The 17,496-nt window shown below is 42.0% G+C and overlaps 1 protein-coding gene and 1 long non-coding RNA gene across 5 annotated transcripts in view; one reads left to right on the top strand and one right to left on the bottom strand.

The window, feature by feature from the left end:
* Nucleotides 1–17,496, top strand: part of SLC9A9 (solute carrier family 9 member A9) — a 660,343-nt gene that overhangs the window by 305,527 nt on the left and 337,320 nt on the right. For all 4 annotated transcript variants that reach the window (XR_015158063.1, XM_086385315.1, XM_086385488.1 and 1 more), the window contains exons 7-8: nt 6,273–6,411; nt 11,293–11,398. Coding sequence is in view for 3 of the 4 variants with exons in the window: in XM_086385315.1 (XP_086241441.1) it covers nt 6,273–6,411; nt 11,293–11,398 (245 nt within the window). In the remaining variant the exon portion in view is untranslated. The remainder of the gene's footprint in view (nt 1–6,272; nt 6,412–11,292; nt 11,399–17,496) is intronic.
* Nucleotides 6,381–11,429, bottom strand: LOC147379242 (uncharacterized). Its single transcript, XR_015158090.1, has 2 exons — nt 11,298–11,429; nt 6,381–6,416 (listed from the first exon to the last, which is right to left on the bottom strand). It is a non-coding gene; the product is annotated as an uncharacterized LOC147379242 (long non-coding RNA).

Below are 17,496 nucleotides of genomic sequence, written 5' to 3'. Positions count from 1 at the left end.
ACTAAGTTTAGATAACTGAAAAGAATTGAATAATGGAATTTGACCAAGACATCATTAATAGAACTATATATCCAGCACAAAGAAGGATTCCATACAGTACAATGGGAAGCAGTGATTAGGAAAAAAATTCCTATATATGTCCCAACTAATCAAGAACTCTGTAATAAACTTGGGACAGTGGTTTTAAATATTTTCTGTTAGGGATTAAAGATTTGGCAGAGAAAATGGAAGTGCCTTTGGTATATCTTTGGCTATGGTAATCATCTTCCCATTTTTTTCTTGATGACATTCATAGAAATTCTAAAAGGAATGCAATCTATTTGCTTAAAACTTTCCTTTTAAAATTTTAAAGTGGTATTGATTCATGTTAACAGGAGAAGTGAGACTGAACTGGGAGACACAGAAGTCAATTGTTCCAATCAGGCACTCAGGACCATGAGTGGCTTGTGGGAGCTGGGAGGGCCAATCAGAGGGACAGCGTCTTTATGAAAGAATGGCTGCCCGGGAGCTGGAGGTTGTTGAGTAGTGTCTGTGAGTAATTATGGGGAAAATAATGTGGCAGTAGCAGTGCAGAGTAACAGGAGGGAGTGGTGATGGAGACTGGATGGTCCTGAAAAGATTGTAAGAATCAGGAGAGATGACTCAATAGGATCCAGAGTGGGGAGATGCACAGCATTTTGGAAGGGGCCATTGGCAGCAGGGAGAGTGGTTCCATTTACAGACTGCTGTTCATATATGATCTCATCGTCACTCTCAGCATGATTGCAACACTTTTCCCCCTGCTTCCTCTTCTTCTTCTTTCTTCTCCTCTGTACCTCTTTCTCCTTCTTCCTCATCAGTGGCATTTATTGAGAACATACACCACATTCCATTATATACAAAACGATTTGTAAGATCAAATGATACCTGATACCCAGAGATTCTAGACCAGGGACTAGTCAGTGTGAGACAGTTAATGGCATCTCAGTTCTAATTTGTTTGAGGTAGTACTGATTGGACATCTAGTTTGGGTTACTTCTTTTAGAACTAAACCAATCTCTCAGTTCAATAGAAAGAGACAGAGGGAAAGAACAGACAATGAAGAAGGACAAGAAGAAGCAAAAGGAGAAAAAGGAGGAAGAGGACAGAGTAAAAGGAGGAGGAGGAAGGGTTATTTGAAGAAGGATGACTTACCTAAGAAATGCTTATCTAGTTTTGACTTTGTACCAGGTACCATTTCAAATGCTTTATAAACATTAATTGATTGAATTCTCATAGCAACCTTATGTGATAGGTATATTTATTATTACCATCATTTTATTATCATTTTTAATCACCATCATAGGAAACTGAAGGGCATATAGTCTAAGTAATTTGGTCAAGGTCACACAGCCAGTAAGTGGCAGAGCTAAGATTCTCACTCAGATCTCAGATTCAGGTACTATGCTCTTAACGCTACCTAAGCTGCCAGGGGGTTCCCTGTAGGAACGTCGGAAAGATGAAAAGATGGGCTGTTGAGAACACTGGAGTTTCAGTCGTGTCTGTGAACCTTAAATGATACAGTGAGCACTGTGATCCTTATTCATGTTGCTCTCTTCAAAGAAATGTAGGCTATTTCATCCATTTCAAAAATTTTGAATAAAAGATACGTACATTTATTTCTGAGACTGGATGCAATACACGATCATCAAACTAGTTTTTGCTGAATAATCTGTTCCTGAACAGAATGAATCAATAACCTGGCCTTATTTCCAATTTATAAGATGAATATTTAAACACCACTGTGTAGTTCTGGTCATGTTATTTTCAAGGATATTGGTTGTATCCAACTCAAATATTCTTTTCCAGAAATCTGCATATCACAGATCTACCTTCACCAGATTATGCTATAAACAGTGCATCTTCAGAGAGGTGTCCCATAGAGTAAGCACCACAAAATCCAGTTCTTCTTCCCCACCTCTTCCCAGTCTGATATTTGCCCCCACTAATTGTTCAAACGGCTCCCTTGGTGCACGGGAGGAGGGATTTACTTTTTAAGTCCAAAGTGCTGAAACCAGCAGTAGGGCTGGCTGGAACGTGATCATCCTTCCTCTGTCAGGTTGAGGTTGGAAAACTACACATGCTACCCAAACTCTTGGTTGTTTCTGAAAACACCCTCTGTAGCTGCTGCTGCATAATCTAGAGGCTTTGTGTTGCAGCTGAAAACTGGAGCCCAGAAAGATGCCTCCTTTGCCAGGGTGTCAAGACTGGAGGAATAATTTCCTAAAATCCAGGCAGTCAGAAGAAATTCAACATCCCTGGGCTATAAGGCCCCTTCCTTCTTGGCTTCATCCCTCACCAGAAGCCAGAGAGTTTTGCCTGCAGATTGTCCCCCGTGAAACCTGGGGAGATGTGACTCAAGCTCGGTGTACTGGCCTGTCCTTGTCCTGGGGCACATCGTTGTCCAGGCTGCTGAGGATGCTCCTTTCTTCCTTCATCCATAGAGCCAAGAGCTCCACACAAAACCAACTAGCATCACTTCTATGGCCATTTCCTCCCTGGAGACCCTTCCGTTCCCATGCAGAAGCAACTAGGTCCTCTGCAGCACAGTGTGCTGGGAGGGGAGCCGCACCCCATCAGCCCATGCCTGGAACCAAGGCCTGGTTCAGCCTGCGCACTCTGCTGTCTGTCACTGTGAGCCTGTGGAAGGTCTTAGCATAATGATGATGCAATTATGGTGGTGGTGATGATGATGGGCAGCATTCTTTGAGAGTCTTATTTTTTGTGCACATTATCAGCACTCAATGAATGGCCCTACAACCTATAAGACACATATATAAGAGTTTGGGGTTTTTTTCCATCTCATTTATTTATTTGGTCTTGTAGCATGTGGGATCTTAGTTCCCTGACCAGAGATCGAACCTGTGCCCCCTGCAGTGGAAGTTCAGAGTCCTACCCACTGGGCACCCTGGGGAAGTCCATATATATATAGGTGTTTAAATATACTTCATATCCTTACACATTTCTGGAGCACAAGTAGTACTATGTCCATTTTATAGACTTTGAAACAGAACCTGAGTGATGAAGTAACTCACCCGAGGCCATACAGCCAAGAAGGATCAGATCTTTGAAGCTCAAGTTAAGAATCTCAAGTGTCCCCTTCAGGCTTGAATTGGTGACCTTAAAAGTAACCACAACAGGACAACATATTGTTGCTGTTCAGTCGCTCAGTCATGTCCGACTCTGCAACCCCATGGGCTGCAGCATGCCAGGCTTCCCTGTCCTTGACTATTTTCATTATATCTACATATCGTCACTGCCTAATAAAAATCTGTAGATGATGATTTATTTTAAAGATGACTCATTTTGGCAAGACTCCTCCCTTCCTGCATTTCTTCCTTTTTCCCCTCTGACTTCCAGTCAGCCTGCCCTCATTTCCTCAGACTTTGTATAGTCTGCCATGGGCCTGTGTCCTGGGCATACAAAGAACAAGACCCAGACCAGATCCCGCAAAGCTTAAGTGCTGGAGCAGAAGCCAGACACGAAAGCAGGTTGCCAGGAGAAGCCCTGTCTCTTGTTTGCTCATAGAATGGGAGAGGGGGTGCTGTTGCCCCACACAACATCCAGCATGTTCTGCACTCTGCCTGCATTTGTGAGGGCGCTGCTCATGTCCCATCCGGGCATGAAATGTAAGGCTCTGGTACCTGAACTCCAATTGCCTTACATCACAGCCACACTCACTCAACTATGCTGACGCGGGTTTAGGTTTTCCTTCTAACAAATCACTTTTTCAAGGTAGAAAGAAGAAATCTACATTTGGAACTTAGTGATCTTTATTTCCCTGACTCTTAGTTGCTGTATTTTATTTTTAAAAAGGCAAGGGGAGGAAAGATAAATATACGTGCCCTAATTACCTGGCAGAGATGCTATCAGATCAAACACAGTTATAAGGCAGGCATAAGAGGACTAAGCATTATGTAAATGTGAGGGCTTTTTGTATATTCTTAACGTGGGGTTTAAAGTTTTGAGTGATGCCATCTACCTGCCTTTACCCTCCACCGGGGCTCATACACGTGCTCTCAGTCTCCTGACATAACTCTATGCTTCTACCTTTCTTGTTGTTTAGTCACATTTTGTTTCTTTTGCAACCCCATGTACTGTGTAGCCCAGCAGGCTCCTCTGCCCATGTGATTTCCCAGGCAAGAAGACTGGAGTGGGCTGCCGTTTCCTCCTCCAGGGGATCTTCCAGACCCAGGGATCGAACCTGCATCTCCTGTATTGATGGGCAGATTCTTTACGATCTGAGCCACCTGGGATTCCACCCTCAATTCTCTGACTCCTTGTCTTTGCTACCACTCCAGTGGGAATGGCACTGGGAATGGCAACCCACGCCAGTATTCTTGCCTGGGAAATCCCATGGACAGAGCAGCATGGCAGGCTATAATCCATGAGATTGCAAAAGTCAGACATGACTGAGCAACTAACACTTCGGTTTTGCATTTGAATAAAAGTGAGTTAGTTTAAAAACAAACATTACATAAATAATCATACAGAATATGGCCAAAAGATGTGATGGTGCTACTTCAAACTGGGGAAGCATCAGGACAAACAAAACTCTTCTGGGGAGTGTGAAGGTAGAGATGGGGGTGAAGAGATGCTTGTTCTAAGGATCAGATTTGCTGGAAGCAACCTTAGGAATTAATAGAATTATTTACAAAAGAGTGTGACTGTGCAAAAACCTGTGTTTCAAAGGCAGACTGCAACTGAAATGTTTTCTCGTCACTATCATTTCTTCATTGAAATGAAGAAATATGTTCAGATCAACTCACACACACACAGCTGTGGGCACTGAATTTCAGAATGGCCCTGGGTTTTATACTCTTTCCCAGGACTGTCAGCCACAAAGGACCCAAATGTGGGTTTGCGTTTCCTTTTTTCCTGCAAAGCACAACACTTTACAAAAAGAAAAACACTTCAAAGGCAATCCCTTTCTCGCATACATTTCAGGGCTCCATTTGAGATCCGCATTTATCTTCCTTATCCAATTACTTGATCAAAGCAGAAGTGTTTGGCCTACTTTGGGGTTTAAAGACATCCAGGGAAAAACTAGAAACATTTAAAACTACCTTTTTTATGCCACACATTTTCCTGGAGGAGAATTGGAATCCACTCTCCCTGCTCTCTCTTAACTCTCTCAGTCTCCAGACACAAAAAGTCAGGTCAGAGAGTTAAGATACTTTAATTGTCCAAGCCATAAAAGATTCAGTTACATCTCTGTAAACACCTGTCTAATCTCAAGTCAGTGTGTCTGGTATCCTCTTTGCTCTCTACAGGGCTACTAAGTTCCTTCCAGAAGCTGCTGAGAAACTCTTGATTTTGTCTGATTAGTTTTAAAGCACGTGTATTTAAAAAAAAAAAAACAACCTGAAAAGGGACTTTATTAGTCTCCCCAACACTACTGGGTCTAGCACATCTGTCATGTTAATGCTACAAGATGGAGCTCATGTTTCCTAAAATAGGTCACACCTTGTCCTTTACATCAACACTGTAGGGTTTGAGGCCCTGGCTGAAAAAAACAGCAAATATGACGTCTTCAAAAATATTTCAGTGAACAAACCACCTATTGGTGGATTGATTTTTCTCTGTGGATATAAATCTGTTGTCAGCCCCCAGAATCGGGACATAAAAGATGACCTCAGGCAGCTGCTGCCATTTGTTTCGGTGGGAAAATGAGGGTTTTTGTCTCTCCCCAGAGGTTAATCCTGTGATGCTCTGAATGTCGTCTGGGCTCTGTTTCTGAAGGGTTACACTGGAGAGGAGCAATGCTTTGTGGTTTATGACAAGATCACGGCAGAATATTTTGTGCACGCTGTGATTTGTATCGCCCATTTGTGCACAGGCCATAAAAGTGCACTTTTTATCAGGAACATTTGTGAATATATAACAGCACGAAGACATATGGCCACTAAATAATTCACAGTTATCTATCTCCTCAGCAGATTCCATACATACCTACCATGTTTTAATGCCTAGTTTGCTCAGAAACAATATTCTTTACGACCCTTCCAATATAAAAATGTTTACTGACTGGCAACAATATATGGATACCAGGGGATTGGGCTGTAAGGAAGGGGAAAGCTTTCTGCCTTCTCTCCTCTCCTTGTCCTCATCTGTTGCCACTGAATGCTTCCATCCGGCACCTAACCTCATAGGAGAAGGTGTCTTTCCCAAAATTGGCTGCTAAATTCTGACTTCTGGTGTTTGGGCCATGAGATAGGAGTCCCTGACTAACCTTCACCCTCTTCTCTTTTCAGTTCTATATCCATTTACAGTCCCAAGGAGAATCCAAACACATTTGATGCTGCAGCATTTTTCCAGTCCGTGGGGAATTTCCTGGGGATCTTCGCCGGCTCGTTTGCCATGGGGTCTGCATATGCTGTTGTCACAGCACTGATATCCTTTGTCTGTGTGTGGGAAGCTGGGGACTGTTAAGAGCAGGCAACATCCTTGGGATGTTTCTGAGGACTAACGAACTCCAGACCACGAAATGGCTAGATGGTCTTGCTGAAGTGTAGCACAGCACCACTGGGGCCATCTTGATTCTGAAGCACAGGCTCATGCCAGTGGAAGACGGGCCCAGGCCCTTTTCCTGCCCAAGGCCAATTCTAGCACTGCTCATACTGTCTGATCCCAGGATACCAACAGTCTTAAAAAATTCCCACCTAAGAATACAGGTGGCCAGGGGGATATCAGGCTTGGCTATATTAAGATCAAGAAGAAGAAGTGAATATCCAAAGCCAAGAATAAAACAGGATTGACTCAAGAATGACATAGTAAGTATTTTCTGCATCCTTTGTAAACTCGTATCAATCGCTAGTTCAGAAGGTTGGCTAAATCAAGAATCACTGTGGGTTTAAACGAGTATCCATAGCTATTTTATGAACGAAGAACAGCAAGCAACTTAGAAATGATGCTTGCCATATCCAGGCAATTGTGTCATCCCACTCCCTCTTTTTCAGCACAGAGGTGGGAGGATGGGTAGAGTTCCTAGAGAACTTGAGTCAGGGAAAGAAGCTTGTCTGGTGGTCTCCTCACTCACAGCAGTTACATGGGACAAAAAAGTCAGATTCTAGGAGGAACCAGAAGGCTAATGTCAAGTATGTGGGCTTAACAGAGTTCAGAGAGAGGAAGCAGGGCAAAGGATTAGAGATCTTGGGGGGAAAGGGAAGGACTAAAGGAGAACGGTGGAAGAGAGATCAGGGATCAAGGCAAGGAAAGCAAAATGTTGGACTCTTTTTCCATGAGGACTGACCCAACAGTTCACTGAGCAACTGCTAAAAGGCTAGGTTCTACTAAAGCTTTCTCAGGTAAGTCAGAATATGAATAAAACATGGACCCTGCCTTCAACTAATGACAGGCTTGGAAAGACAAACTCTACAGAAAGAGTTGGATAGAAAGTGAGTACTAAAGCTGCAGCCACCTTATTAAGGTTATAAAAATATAAGGATGAGGCCACCGTGTCTGGAAAAGTCCAACAGACTCTTGGCCAATCTGATGATTCTGGAAAATAACCTGAAAAGCAGGATTTACGTGCGGGGAGGGTGGGGGGCACTTAGGCTTGACCTGAAAGATAGGTAAGATGCAGGAAAAGACCACATAGGTAGTTCACGAGAAGATCAGCATTCACAAAGGTCAGGGGTGGGCGGCACTGACATGACCTAGAGCAGTTGTCCCAGGGAGGACCTTAGAGCTCAGGCTGGTGCGCAGTGCAAAATGAGCAGACACAAGTGTGAAGGAGTCAGCTTGTGGAGTACCTTGGAGTGCCACTCAAAGGAGCCTGAGCATCTCTCTATAGTCTACAATATGCGATTCAAGTTTTCTCCAAGGATCATGACACACTGAAGGTCTTGTGTTTAAAACATAAATAAGGAACTGGTATGAAGAATGAATGAGAAGAGGAAGATTGAAATCAAAGAGAACTGTGATCATGACCTGTAGGAGAAAGTCAGAAAGGGGGTCAATGTAGAAGACCCTCTAGGACTCAGTGATTGGTTGGTTCTATGAGATAAACAAGAGGAGAAAATCAGAAGACCACCCCAAAGTTTTGTCCTGGAAACCCTGGAGAATGTCAACTCCATTGACAAAAATAAGTCAGAATATGTAGGATTGATTTCCAACAAAAAAGCAATGATTAACAATCTACCCAGTACTGGTGATATGTCAGGCCTCCTGACGTATCACCTCCTACTTGTTTTACATGTAATACCTCATTTAATCTTCACAATGGTCATATCACACAGATGCTGTTTTTCCTGGAAAAAAAAAAAGCTTAGAAAGCATAAGCCCAAGGTCATGCAACTAGGAAGTAGACCCAAGGGCAAACCCAGGGAATGAAACCAAGAGACAGACCATGCCCAGACCACACTCTTGATCACTACTCCCCATAATCATTAAGGGGAATTACAATGGAGGTTACATGTTGTTTGGTGTAGAGAAATAGTAATGATGATAGTTATGATAATGAAGAACTAAAGAGCCTCTTGATGAAAGTGAAAGAGGAGAGTGAAAAAGCTGGCTTAAAACTCAGCATTCAAAAAACAAAGATCATGGCATCTGGTCCCATGACTTCATGGGAAATAGATGGGGAAACAGTGGAAACAGTGTCAGTCTTTCTTTTTTTGGGCTCCAAAATCACTGCAGATGGTGACTGCAGCCATGAAATTAAAAAGTGCTTGCTCCTTGGAAGAAAAGCTATGACCAACCTAGACAGCAAAAAAGGAGACATTACTTTGCCAACAAAGATCCATCTAGTCAAACTATGGTTTTTCCAGTACTCATAATGGATTTGAGAGCTGGACCATAAAGTAGGCTGAGCGCCAAAGAATTGATGCTTTTGAACTGTGGTGTTGGAGAAGACTCTTGAGAGTCCCTTGGGCTGCAAGGAGATCAAACCAGTCAATCCTAAAGGAAATCAGTCCTGAATATTCATTGGAAGAACTGATGCTGAAGTTTAAGCTCCAATACTTTGGCCACCTGATGCAACGAACTGACTCATTGGAAAAGACCCTGATGCTGGGAAAGACTGAAGGCAGGAGAAGAAGGGGATGAAAGGATGAGATGGTTGGATGGCGGAACCGACTTGATGCACATGAGTTTGAGCAAGCTCTGGGAGTTGGTGATGGATAGGGAAGCCTGGTGTGCTGCAGTCCATGTGGTCGCAAAGGGTCAGACACGACTGAGCAACTGAACTGAACTGAATAATAGTGAGAAGGTTAGATGGCATCACCAACTCAATGGACATGAGTCTGAGCAAACTTCGGGAGATAGTAAAGGACAGGGAAGCGTGGCATGCTGCAGTCCATGGGGTTGCAGGGAGTGAGACAAAACTTAGCGACTGAACAATAGTAATGATCACAACATTTTGTGAATGTCTAGCATGTGTCTTTATATATATCTCCTCATTTGAATTTACCCTATAAGACATATTATTATTATTCCTGCTTTATACATAAGGAGATTAAGTATTCATAGCTCACTCTGAGTCACACATGTCAGTCATAATGGGCATGATATTAATATCATCTTATATATGTTGAGAACCTTACCAAGTGCCACCTATTATCTTTTATATTTTGCATAGATTATCTCAGAGAGTTTTTATAAGAATCCTGGCAAGGAGATACTAGTATTCTCTCAATTTTCAGCTGAAGAAACTGACACATAATTTTAGACAACTTGTCCAAGGCCACACAGCTAGGATATTTTAGGGCCAGGACTTAAACCCAGGCTTTCATCCCCAGGGATGGCATGAAGCAGAAGAGCTGAGATTGGAACGTTTCTCTGCCTGATGTGCAGGAAATGTATGAACACATAAGTGAACAGATTTTGATAAGAGAAGGGAAAAAATTCCTGGAGACTGGAAGTCTGCCCTGACATTGGATCAGATCTGGGGAAAGGGGTGCTCCTCCTGATAAAAAATTGCTTCCATATCCTTACTGAATCTCTTTCCAGAAAAGAGGTTTCACAAAACAGATTCACTTAAATTACACTAATTGAAAAACTTACACATCCATTGTCACATGCCAGGCACTCTTCTATATACCTAGAAGGTAGATTGTACTACTTATGCCCATTTTCAGATATGGGAACCAAAGCACAGTGTGGCCAAGGTACACATCTAAGCTGATACAATGAATATGAGCCCAGGTAGAGTTGCCTTTTAGAGGTCATGCTCCCAACCACGATATAATCCTGGTATTGTGTGCTTTCTAAGACTTTACAAAACATTTTTAATAATGTCATCTCATGTTACTCTTCACACTGTGGGGATAGGTATCATTCTTATGCCAGTTCACCTTGGATACAAATAAGGCTCAGAGAGGTTATCATACTGGTCAGAAATCATACAGCCAGTGACTGGCAAAGCCAGGACTCAAACCCAGATCTTGAACTCCAGAGGTCATGCTTTTTGCTCCCCTGCCTGGCTGCTAAACATCTCTTAAGATGGAATCTCTCTTAGATTTTTTTCCAGAAACATAAAATTGCAATGTAACATTTCCTTGTCTGTCAGGGCATTTTCTGCCTAATGGTGGATACAACTGCAGTTGTAGCCCTTTACCATCCATCACATACTCCTAATCATCTCCCCATAGCCCATTCTCTGCAAGGCTCAAATCACTGTGCCTTTGTTCTATTTGCAATTTATAGATGATTGGCCAAGTGTCATCTTGGCCAAAATGAACAATTGCCCGTCAAAGGGCATCTTGCTTGACTTAGAAATAATACACATTTTCCTCTATCCTACTTATGCAAAGAGAGCCTGGGCAGCTTCCCCATCACTGAACAAAAATGCTCCTCCTGATCCAGTTTCCATCCCTAAGAGAAGAAAAGGCTCTTCAAGGTGATCTGTCCATAGACCAACATTCCCTGGGGAGCAGTGGCCTGGGAGGCCACTCCTGGGAGTGACCGGCTGGCAGCATCTCCATGAGACATGCTCTCCTTGACTTTATTTTTCCAGATCTGCCAGTCTCCTGAAGGGCACACCCAAAGGGTTGAGGCCAAATTTAAGGGGTTTTGTGTCTCCACTTAGCTGACTTCATCCTCTTAGTAAGACATCTTTTTTAGTCTCAAGACCACTTTGCGTTTTTACAGCCGTGTTCAGCCCCCAATGAAGCATGACTCATGCGGGCCTTCAAATGGAGTCTCAGCAAGAGAAACAGTCAGGTCTGAGAATTGGTTCTCTCCTCTAAAACTATCACCACCAGAGTTTTCTCAGCCAAGAGGGAGATTCATTCATAAAAGCAGTTGTTGTTTCCCTTAACGCCTCTTTGTCACTTGACCAAATTCACCAAACTGTGCGAGTTCCCTATGCTGGAAACGGGCCTGTTTTTCCTCCTGTCTTGGAGCGCCTTTCTGTCTGCAGAGGCCGCTGGCCTAACAGGTCAGTGCTTCGTCCTGGGCAGCCCACCGGATGTGTGAATACCTGTGTTTCCCGCCCCTCACCAAGCCCCCCTCCCTGACCCTGCAGGAGGTGAAATGGATTGTGTCAGAATCAGCCTCTCCTGGGAGGAGAAAAAAAAAAAATGCATCCATTATATGACAGCTCAATCCAATTGGAAGTCTCCAAAGTGCCGATTCCTCTTCTCCTTGCTGGTCAGGAAGGGGACGCTGAAATCTGCAAATGACCGATGTACGGATGGACGGTTTTACACACAGGAGTCTCCGCTCAGAGTGTGAAGGGACGCACGGCTGCTTTGTGGGAATGAGTGCTGGCTTTCCACTGGCTGTTAACAGCGACGCCCACGTAGGCTGTCTCTCCGGGTGTGCGCCTCACCACACCCAACGATATTTTAAAATCTTTGCCTACGTTCGGTGGCACACCAGAAAACAAGGAGCTAACGCGGTGGTTTCGGTTCAGTGTCTCTTACCGTAGAAGGTCTATATGTAGAGTCCTCTGAGATGGAACGGTTGATGGAGAAAGAGGCAGTCCCTAAGGTCCCCCGGGAGGAGAGGGGAGGCCCGCGGGCGGGGGCCAGCAGCTTGCATCCCGTATCTGAATTCTGCAATTAGACTGCCTTTCTGCAATAGCGAGGGTTTACGCTTGGGTAGCTGCAACGATTGGGTGCTTTTCCATGTAGAAGAATCACCGTGGCTCTGAGCAAAATGTCAGAGCTATTTCTTTCCTTTGGCCTAGTCTCCTCCTTCTCCCGGGTTTGAGTCCTGGATCCCTTGCTGTTTGCCACATCTAAATTGATCAGATGGTGAGACCCCACCCCCTGAAAGCGCTAACTGGGAATAAGGTGTGCCTCCGGGGTACTCGCATTTTAATAGGTGGTTCTTTAAGTGTAAATAATAATGAAAGTTGATACAGAGACAGCTTACAATGAGCCAGGTGCTGACTAACTGCCTTTCATGGATGTTCGGATTAATTTACAGAAAGACCCAACATTAGGGACTATAACCAGTTTACTTGGCCAAGAGCCAGTGGAGGAGCTGGGATTTCAGACTAGAAGCCTGGGCATCCAGAGCCTGGGCGCATGGGCACCAAGCACTGCGACCTTGAATGAAATTATATCTTTGGAATATGAGGCAGGCCTTCAAGAGGAGGAGGATATTTGGGGTCCCAGGGGCCTGCCTGGTCCCCTTGCTTCTAGGCTGGTTTGGGCTTTACTATGAAAGCCATGGCAGATCTTTTTTTGTAATGATAATCTGTTGCTCCAGGCATCTGACCCACCTTACTTCATAGCCACAGGGAACCAGGCTGTTGCCACAGGCTTTGATAATGTTTGTTGCTGATACAAACAGCCACCTGCCAGCTTTTATGACCCTATAATCAAGACTACATTACCAGAGTCCACCCAACCAGACCATGTATCATTCCAAACCACTCTAACACAACATCCATTGTATTGGAGCTTTGCCTTGTTATTAGAAAGGTTGCTAAAGAGCTTATGCATTGCAAAGAAAATGGATACTTAGTGTCTCTTAAATGAAATAATGGAGTGAAAAGTTTACATAGGTCATTCGAAAAGTTGTTCCCTTTCCTCCACATTTTATGCCCTTTTCAGCACTTAACATGGTATAAAATAATGTAAGCAATGTTAACAATAAGAATACATATTTGACCTTCTGAAAAGGTAAAGTATCTTAACTCACCTGATATTTTTTAGTCTACAGTTTAACATTGTAATAGAACACACAAACATACACACATATCCCAATGCCTAAGATTGTTTCTGTGTGTGAAAACTGTCTTATTATTTCATGATCCAATTCAGCAAGATCATGTTTTCTTAACTCATTTTAAGATTATGGTCCATATATAAATTATTGGTTTATCTGCGCCTTGCTCTTTTGCTACACTTTGGACCCGATATCCTTATTGGATACCATGCAGACCTCGTCTAAAGAGCCAGTATCATGAGTTGAGTGGATGCATGCATGGGCTTTAGTAGCAGAAAGACCCAAATGCCCACAGCTATACCCAGGGGAGCACTTAACCAGAACAGAACTTCAGATTAAGCAACAAGTCAGACAGGTGTTTGATACAAATCAAACTTTTTAAGTGTGAGCATTTTGTACTGCTAAAGACCAAGCCTGCTTAGTCCATATTACTTATGTGTTTGCTTATTACTTGATCCCTGCCTATTTCTAAATTGGCTTAGAGGCAACTCATAACATGAACCATGCATATCATGGGACCATTTAGTTGAGGCTAGACACTCAAGTGCTTTGGGATAGAGTCATTCTGCAAAATGAGACAGCTGTTCATTGCTGTGGTTTGGCAATAAATATGGCTCTGAGCTTTCTGGCAGCCAAAGCCAGAAGAGAAACATGAGTTGTACAGGAATAACACAGTATTATAAAAGGAAGTCACAATTATTTATAAAAATGGGTATGCTTTTTTTTGCTAAAATTTTAGGTGAATTTATCACACACATCTTTATATAAGGGCCTTTGAGCACCATAATGGACAATGTATTGTTTTAGGAAAGATGGAGATCCGTTCTTTATGTAGTCATTTCTCATATCAACCTTCAATAAAATCTGACAGTGTGGTATTAAATTACAATTCCCTGGGGATATTTCATGTAATAGAAAAACCCTTTCAGTTCTAATCCACAAGTAAACTAATATAATATGAAGCTAAAAATGTAGGAAATTTTTCAAAAAATGCTTAATGAATAAACAGATGATGATGAATATAGTGAATGAAATGAAATAAGATATAAAGAGTGTATGAGTTTCTGCAGTAGTAACCAACCATCCTGGGGCTGTGTATGGGTTCCCTAAGAATACCTCATGTATGTCCTTGAAATGGTGCTTACACACAATAGTTTCTCAGCAGAATTCCCCCAACCCTGCCATTGCTAGGTGGGGGCTAGAGAATGCCAATCAAGTGAGCACCCCCACTTCACCCCTTTTATTGGTTCCACAGATTGAATTTTCATCTAAGATTTCATTTGGGGGCAGGGGAAAGGATTTCTGTTGCTTTAAACAGAATAATATTTTTTAAAATCTTTTCTTACTACCAAGATAAGGCATTTTTCTTGTAGAAAATTTGGAAAATGTAGATTTACTGAAGGAAATAAAATTAGAGTTACCTGTATTCTCACTGGAGAAGGCAATGGCACCCCACTCCAGTACTCTTGCCTGGAAAATCCTATGGACAGAGGAGCCTGGTGGGCTGCAGTCCATGGGGTCGCTAAGAGTCGGGCAGGACTGAGTGACTTCATTTTCACTTTTCGCTTTCATGCATTGGAGAAGGAAATGGCAACCCATTCCAGTGTTCTTGCTTGGAGAATCCCAGGGAAGGGGGATCCTGGTGGGCTGCCATCTATGGGGTCGCACAGAGTCAGACACGACTGAAGCGACTTAGCAGCAGCAGCAGTATTCTGACTGCCTATTAATAACTATTGTTAGTATCTGTCTGAATTCATCTATGCTATGCTATGCCAATGCAGGAGACATGGGTTCCATCCCTGGGTCAGGAAGAGCCCCTGGTGAAGGAAATAGCAACCCACTCCAGTATTCTTGCCTGGGAAATCCCATGGACAGAGGAGCCTAGTGGGCTACAGTCCCTGGAGTCACAAAGACTTGGACACAACTGAGCATGCACACAATATGTGTATCTAACTATATTTTTATTTTTAAATAATGATTTTTTTTCACTTGACAATTTTATAGTGAATATTTTCATGATATTAAATATTCTTCTATATTATTTTTATGGCTGCCTAGTATTATACTGAAAGTGTTAGTCACTCAGTTGTGTCTGACTCTTTAAGACCTCATGCACTGTACCTGTCAGGCTCCTCAGTCCATGGAATTCTCCAGACAAAAATACTGGAGTGGGTAGCCATTCTTTTTTCCAGGAGATCTTCCCAAACTTAAACCAGGATCTTCTGCATTGCAGGCAGATTTTTTACCTTCTGACCCACCATGGAAGCCCCACTATAACATATTAACTTGCTATAATTTATTATATCAACCTTTTGATCATTTATAGTTTTCAACATTATTAATATGATTGCTGTGATCATCCTTTTAGCTTGATATATAAACTTCTATTTATATAACTACCTAAAAATAAAAATCCTGGGTTAATGAAAATGCTAAAATTTTAATGTCTTGGAAAAATACATCCAAGTTATCCTTCAGAAAATTTGTATTCCTTTATACTTTCACCAACAATGTAAGAGAGAGCTCATTCACTCACATCTTCACCCCCTGAACTCATATTCCCTCCTGCTAATTTGATAATCAACCTCCATTTCATTCTGATTTAAATTTATATATTTTCACTGAGGAAAGGACTTTAATTATATGTCATCATTGGCAATTTATATTCCTCCCTTGGTGAACTACCTGTTTATGCCCTTTGTCCTTTTTTTTCTACTGAAGTGTTTATCTTTGTCACAAATTTTAGAGCTCTTTATTGAGTCAAAAATATTAACTGTTGACTATCTTGTAGGCTACAAATGCTCTCCATTCATGGTTTTGTCTTTTAAATATATTGTATTTTGTTTGTTTTACATAAGGGAAAAGTTTGGTTTAGACATTTTGAAGGTTCATATGGTTAATTTTTTCTTTCCTTAGAAAGTTCCAAGTTTTATTAATTTCTGCTCTTTGTTGTTGTTTAGTCACTAAGCTGTGTCTGACTCTTTTGCAACCCCATGGACTGTAGCCCTCCAGGCGCCTCTGTCCATGAAATTCTCCAGGCAAGAATACTGGAGTGGGTTGCCATTTACTTCTCCAGGGGATCTTCCTGACCCAGGGGTCGAACCTGCATCTCCTGCATTGGCAGGGAAATTCTGTACCACTGAGCCACCAGAGATATAATTTCTGCTTAAGAAGCCCAATATTATTAACAATAATTTTTACTTTATTTTTATTTTATTTTAATATGTGTCTGGTTTTTTACACATTAGAATCCAAACTGGAACTTGTTTTGATGTGAGGAATATGAGGTGTGAGATATAGCAAGGATTTGATTTTCTTCCTAGATTGTTATTCACTCATCCTAATACCTTTCAACCTTAACCTATGAATTTTTAACATAATGTCCATGTATGTAGGTACATATATGTGTATATATGTTCTGGCTTTCTGTTATTCCACTGAGCTTTTAGTCTTCACTGCTTTCATCATTTCAGCTCCATGGTTCATTTTAATGGTTAATAGATCCATTTCTCATTCCCCTCCCCCATTTTTAAGAGCTTCTTTGCTATACTCACATGTTTATATTCCAGAATCACTTGAAAATAACATTATGTCTCAAGCAGAAAATAACTTTAGGACTATGGTTAGGGTTGTATTAAATTTTTAGTTTAATTTGAGGAGGAGTGATGTTTTTACAATGTTGAGTCTTCCCACAGAGGAATATGTTATGTCTCTCCATTTATTCAAGTCATCTTTTATGGCCCTTAGTAAATTTTTATAGTTGTCTTCGCATTAGACCTACAAATTTCTTGTTAAGTACTTTTTAAGCTATTTTATATTTTTGGCATACTATGATGAATGGAAACTTCTTATATGATAGTTTCTGCATGGCTATCGTTTATATGCATCTAGACCTCACTATGCTATTTGATTTACTATCTGCAGCTCTGAAATATAGAACCTGAGCTGATGTGTAGAATTAGGATTGATGGGCCAAAGTTATATTAGACTATCAGGTTCATGAGAGCTATATCAGCACCAGCAGTGTGGCTGAAGCATTCTAGGCAGTCAATATCTTTTGAGCAATGGAATGAATGATTTTAGCTCAACAAAAGGAAAAATTTCTAAAATGTGAGTAACAGACTGTGTCTAAGTTAGTGACTGCCTTATCCCTGATAATAGTCTTTTCTTTTTCTGTATTATTTATTTAGCGTTGCACTGGGTGCATTGCTGCACACAGCTTTCTCTAGTTGTGGTGAGCAACGGCTTCTCTGTGTTGCGGTGCACAGGTTTCTCATTTCTCTAGGTGCACGGGCTTCAGGAGTTGTGGCCCATGGGGTCTAGAGCATGGGCTCAGTAGTTGTAGCACATGGGCTT

Source organism: Bos grunniens, chromosome 1 (genome assembly GCF_055505025.1).
Source record: "Bos grunniens cultivar Pamir isolate PY7600 chromosome 1, Bosgru_T2T1.0, whole genome shotgun sequence".
In the NCBI taxonomy this organism is placed as follows: Eukaryota; Metazoa; Chordata; class Mammalia; order Artiodactyla; family Bovidae; genus Bos; species Bos grunniens.
Note: the sequence above shows the minus strand (reverse complement) of the source record. Positions and strands in the feature narration are given on the sequence as shown.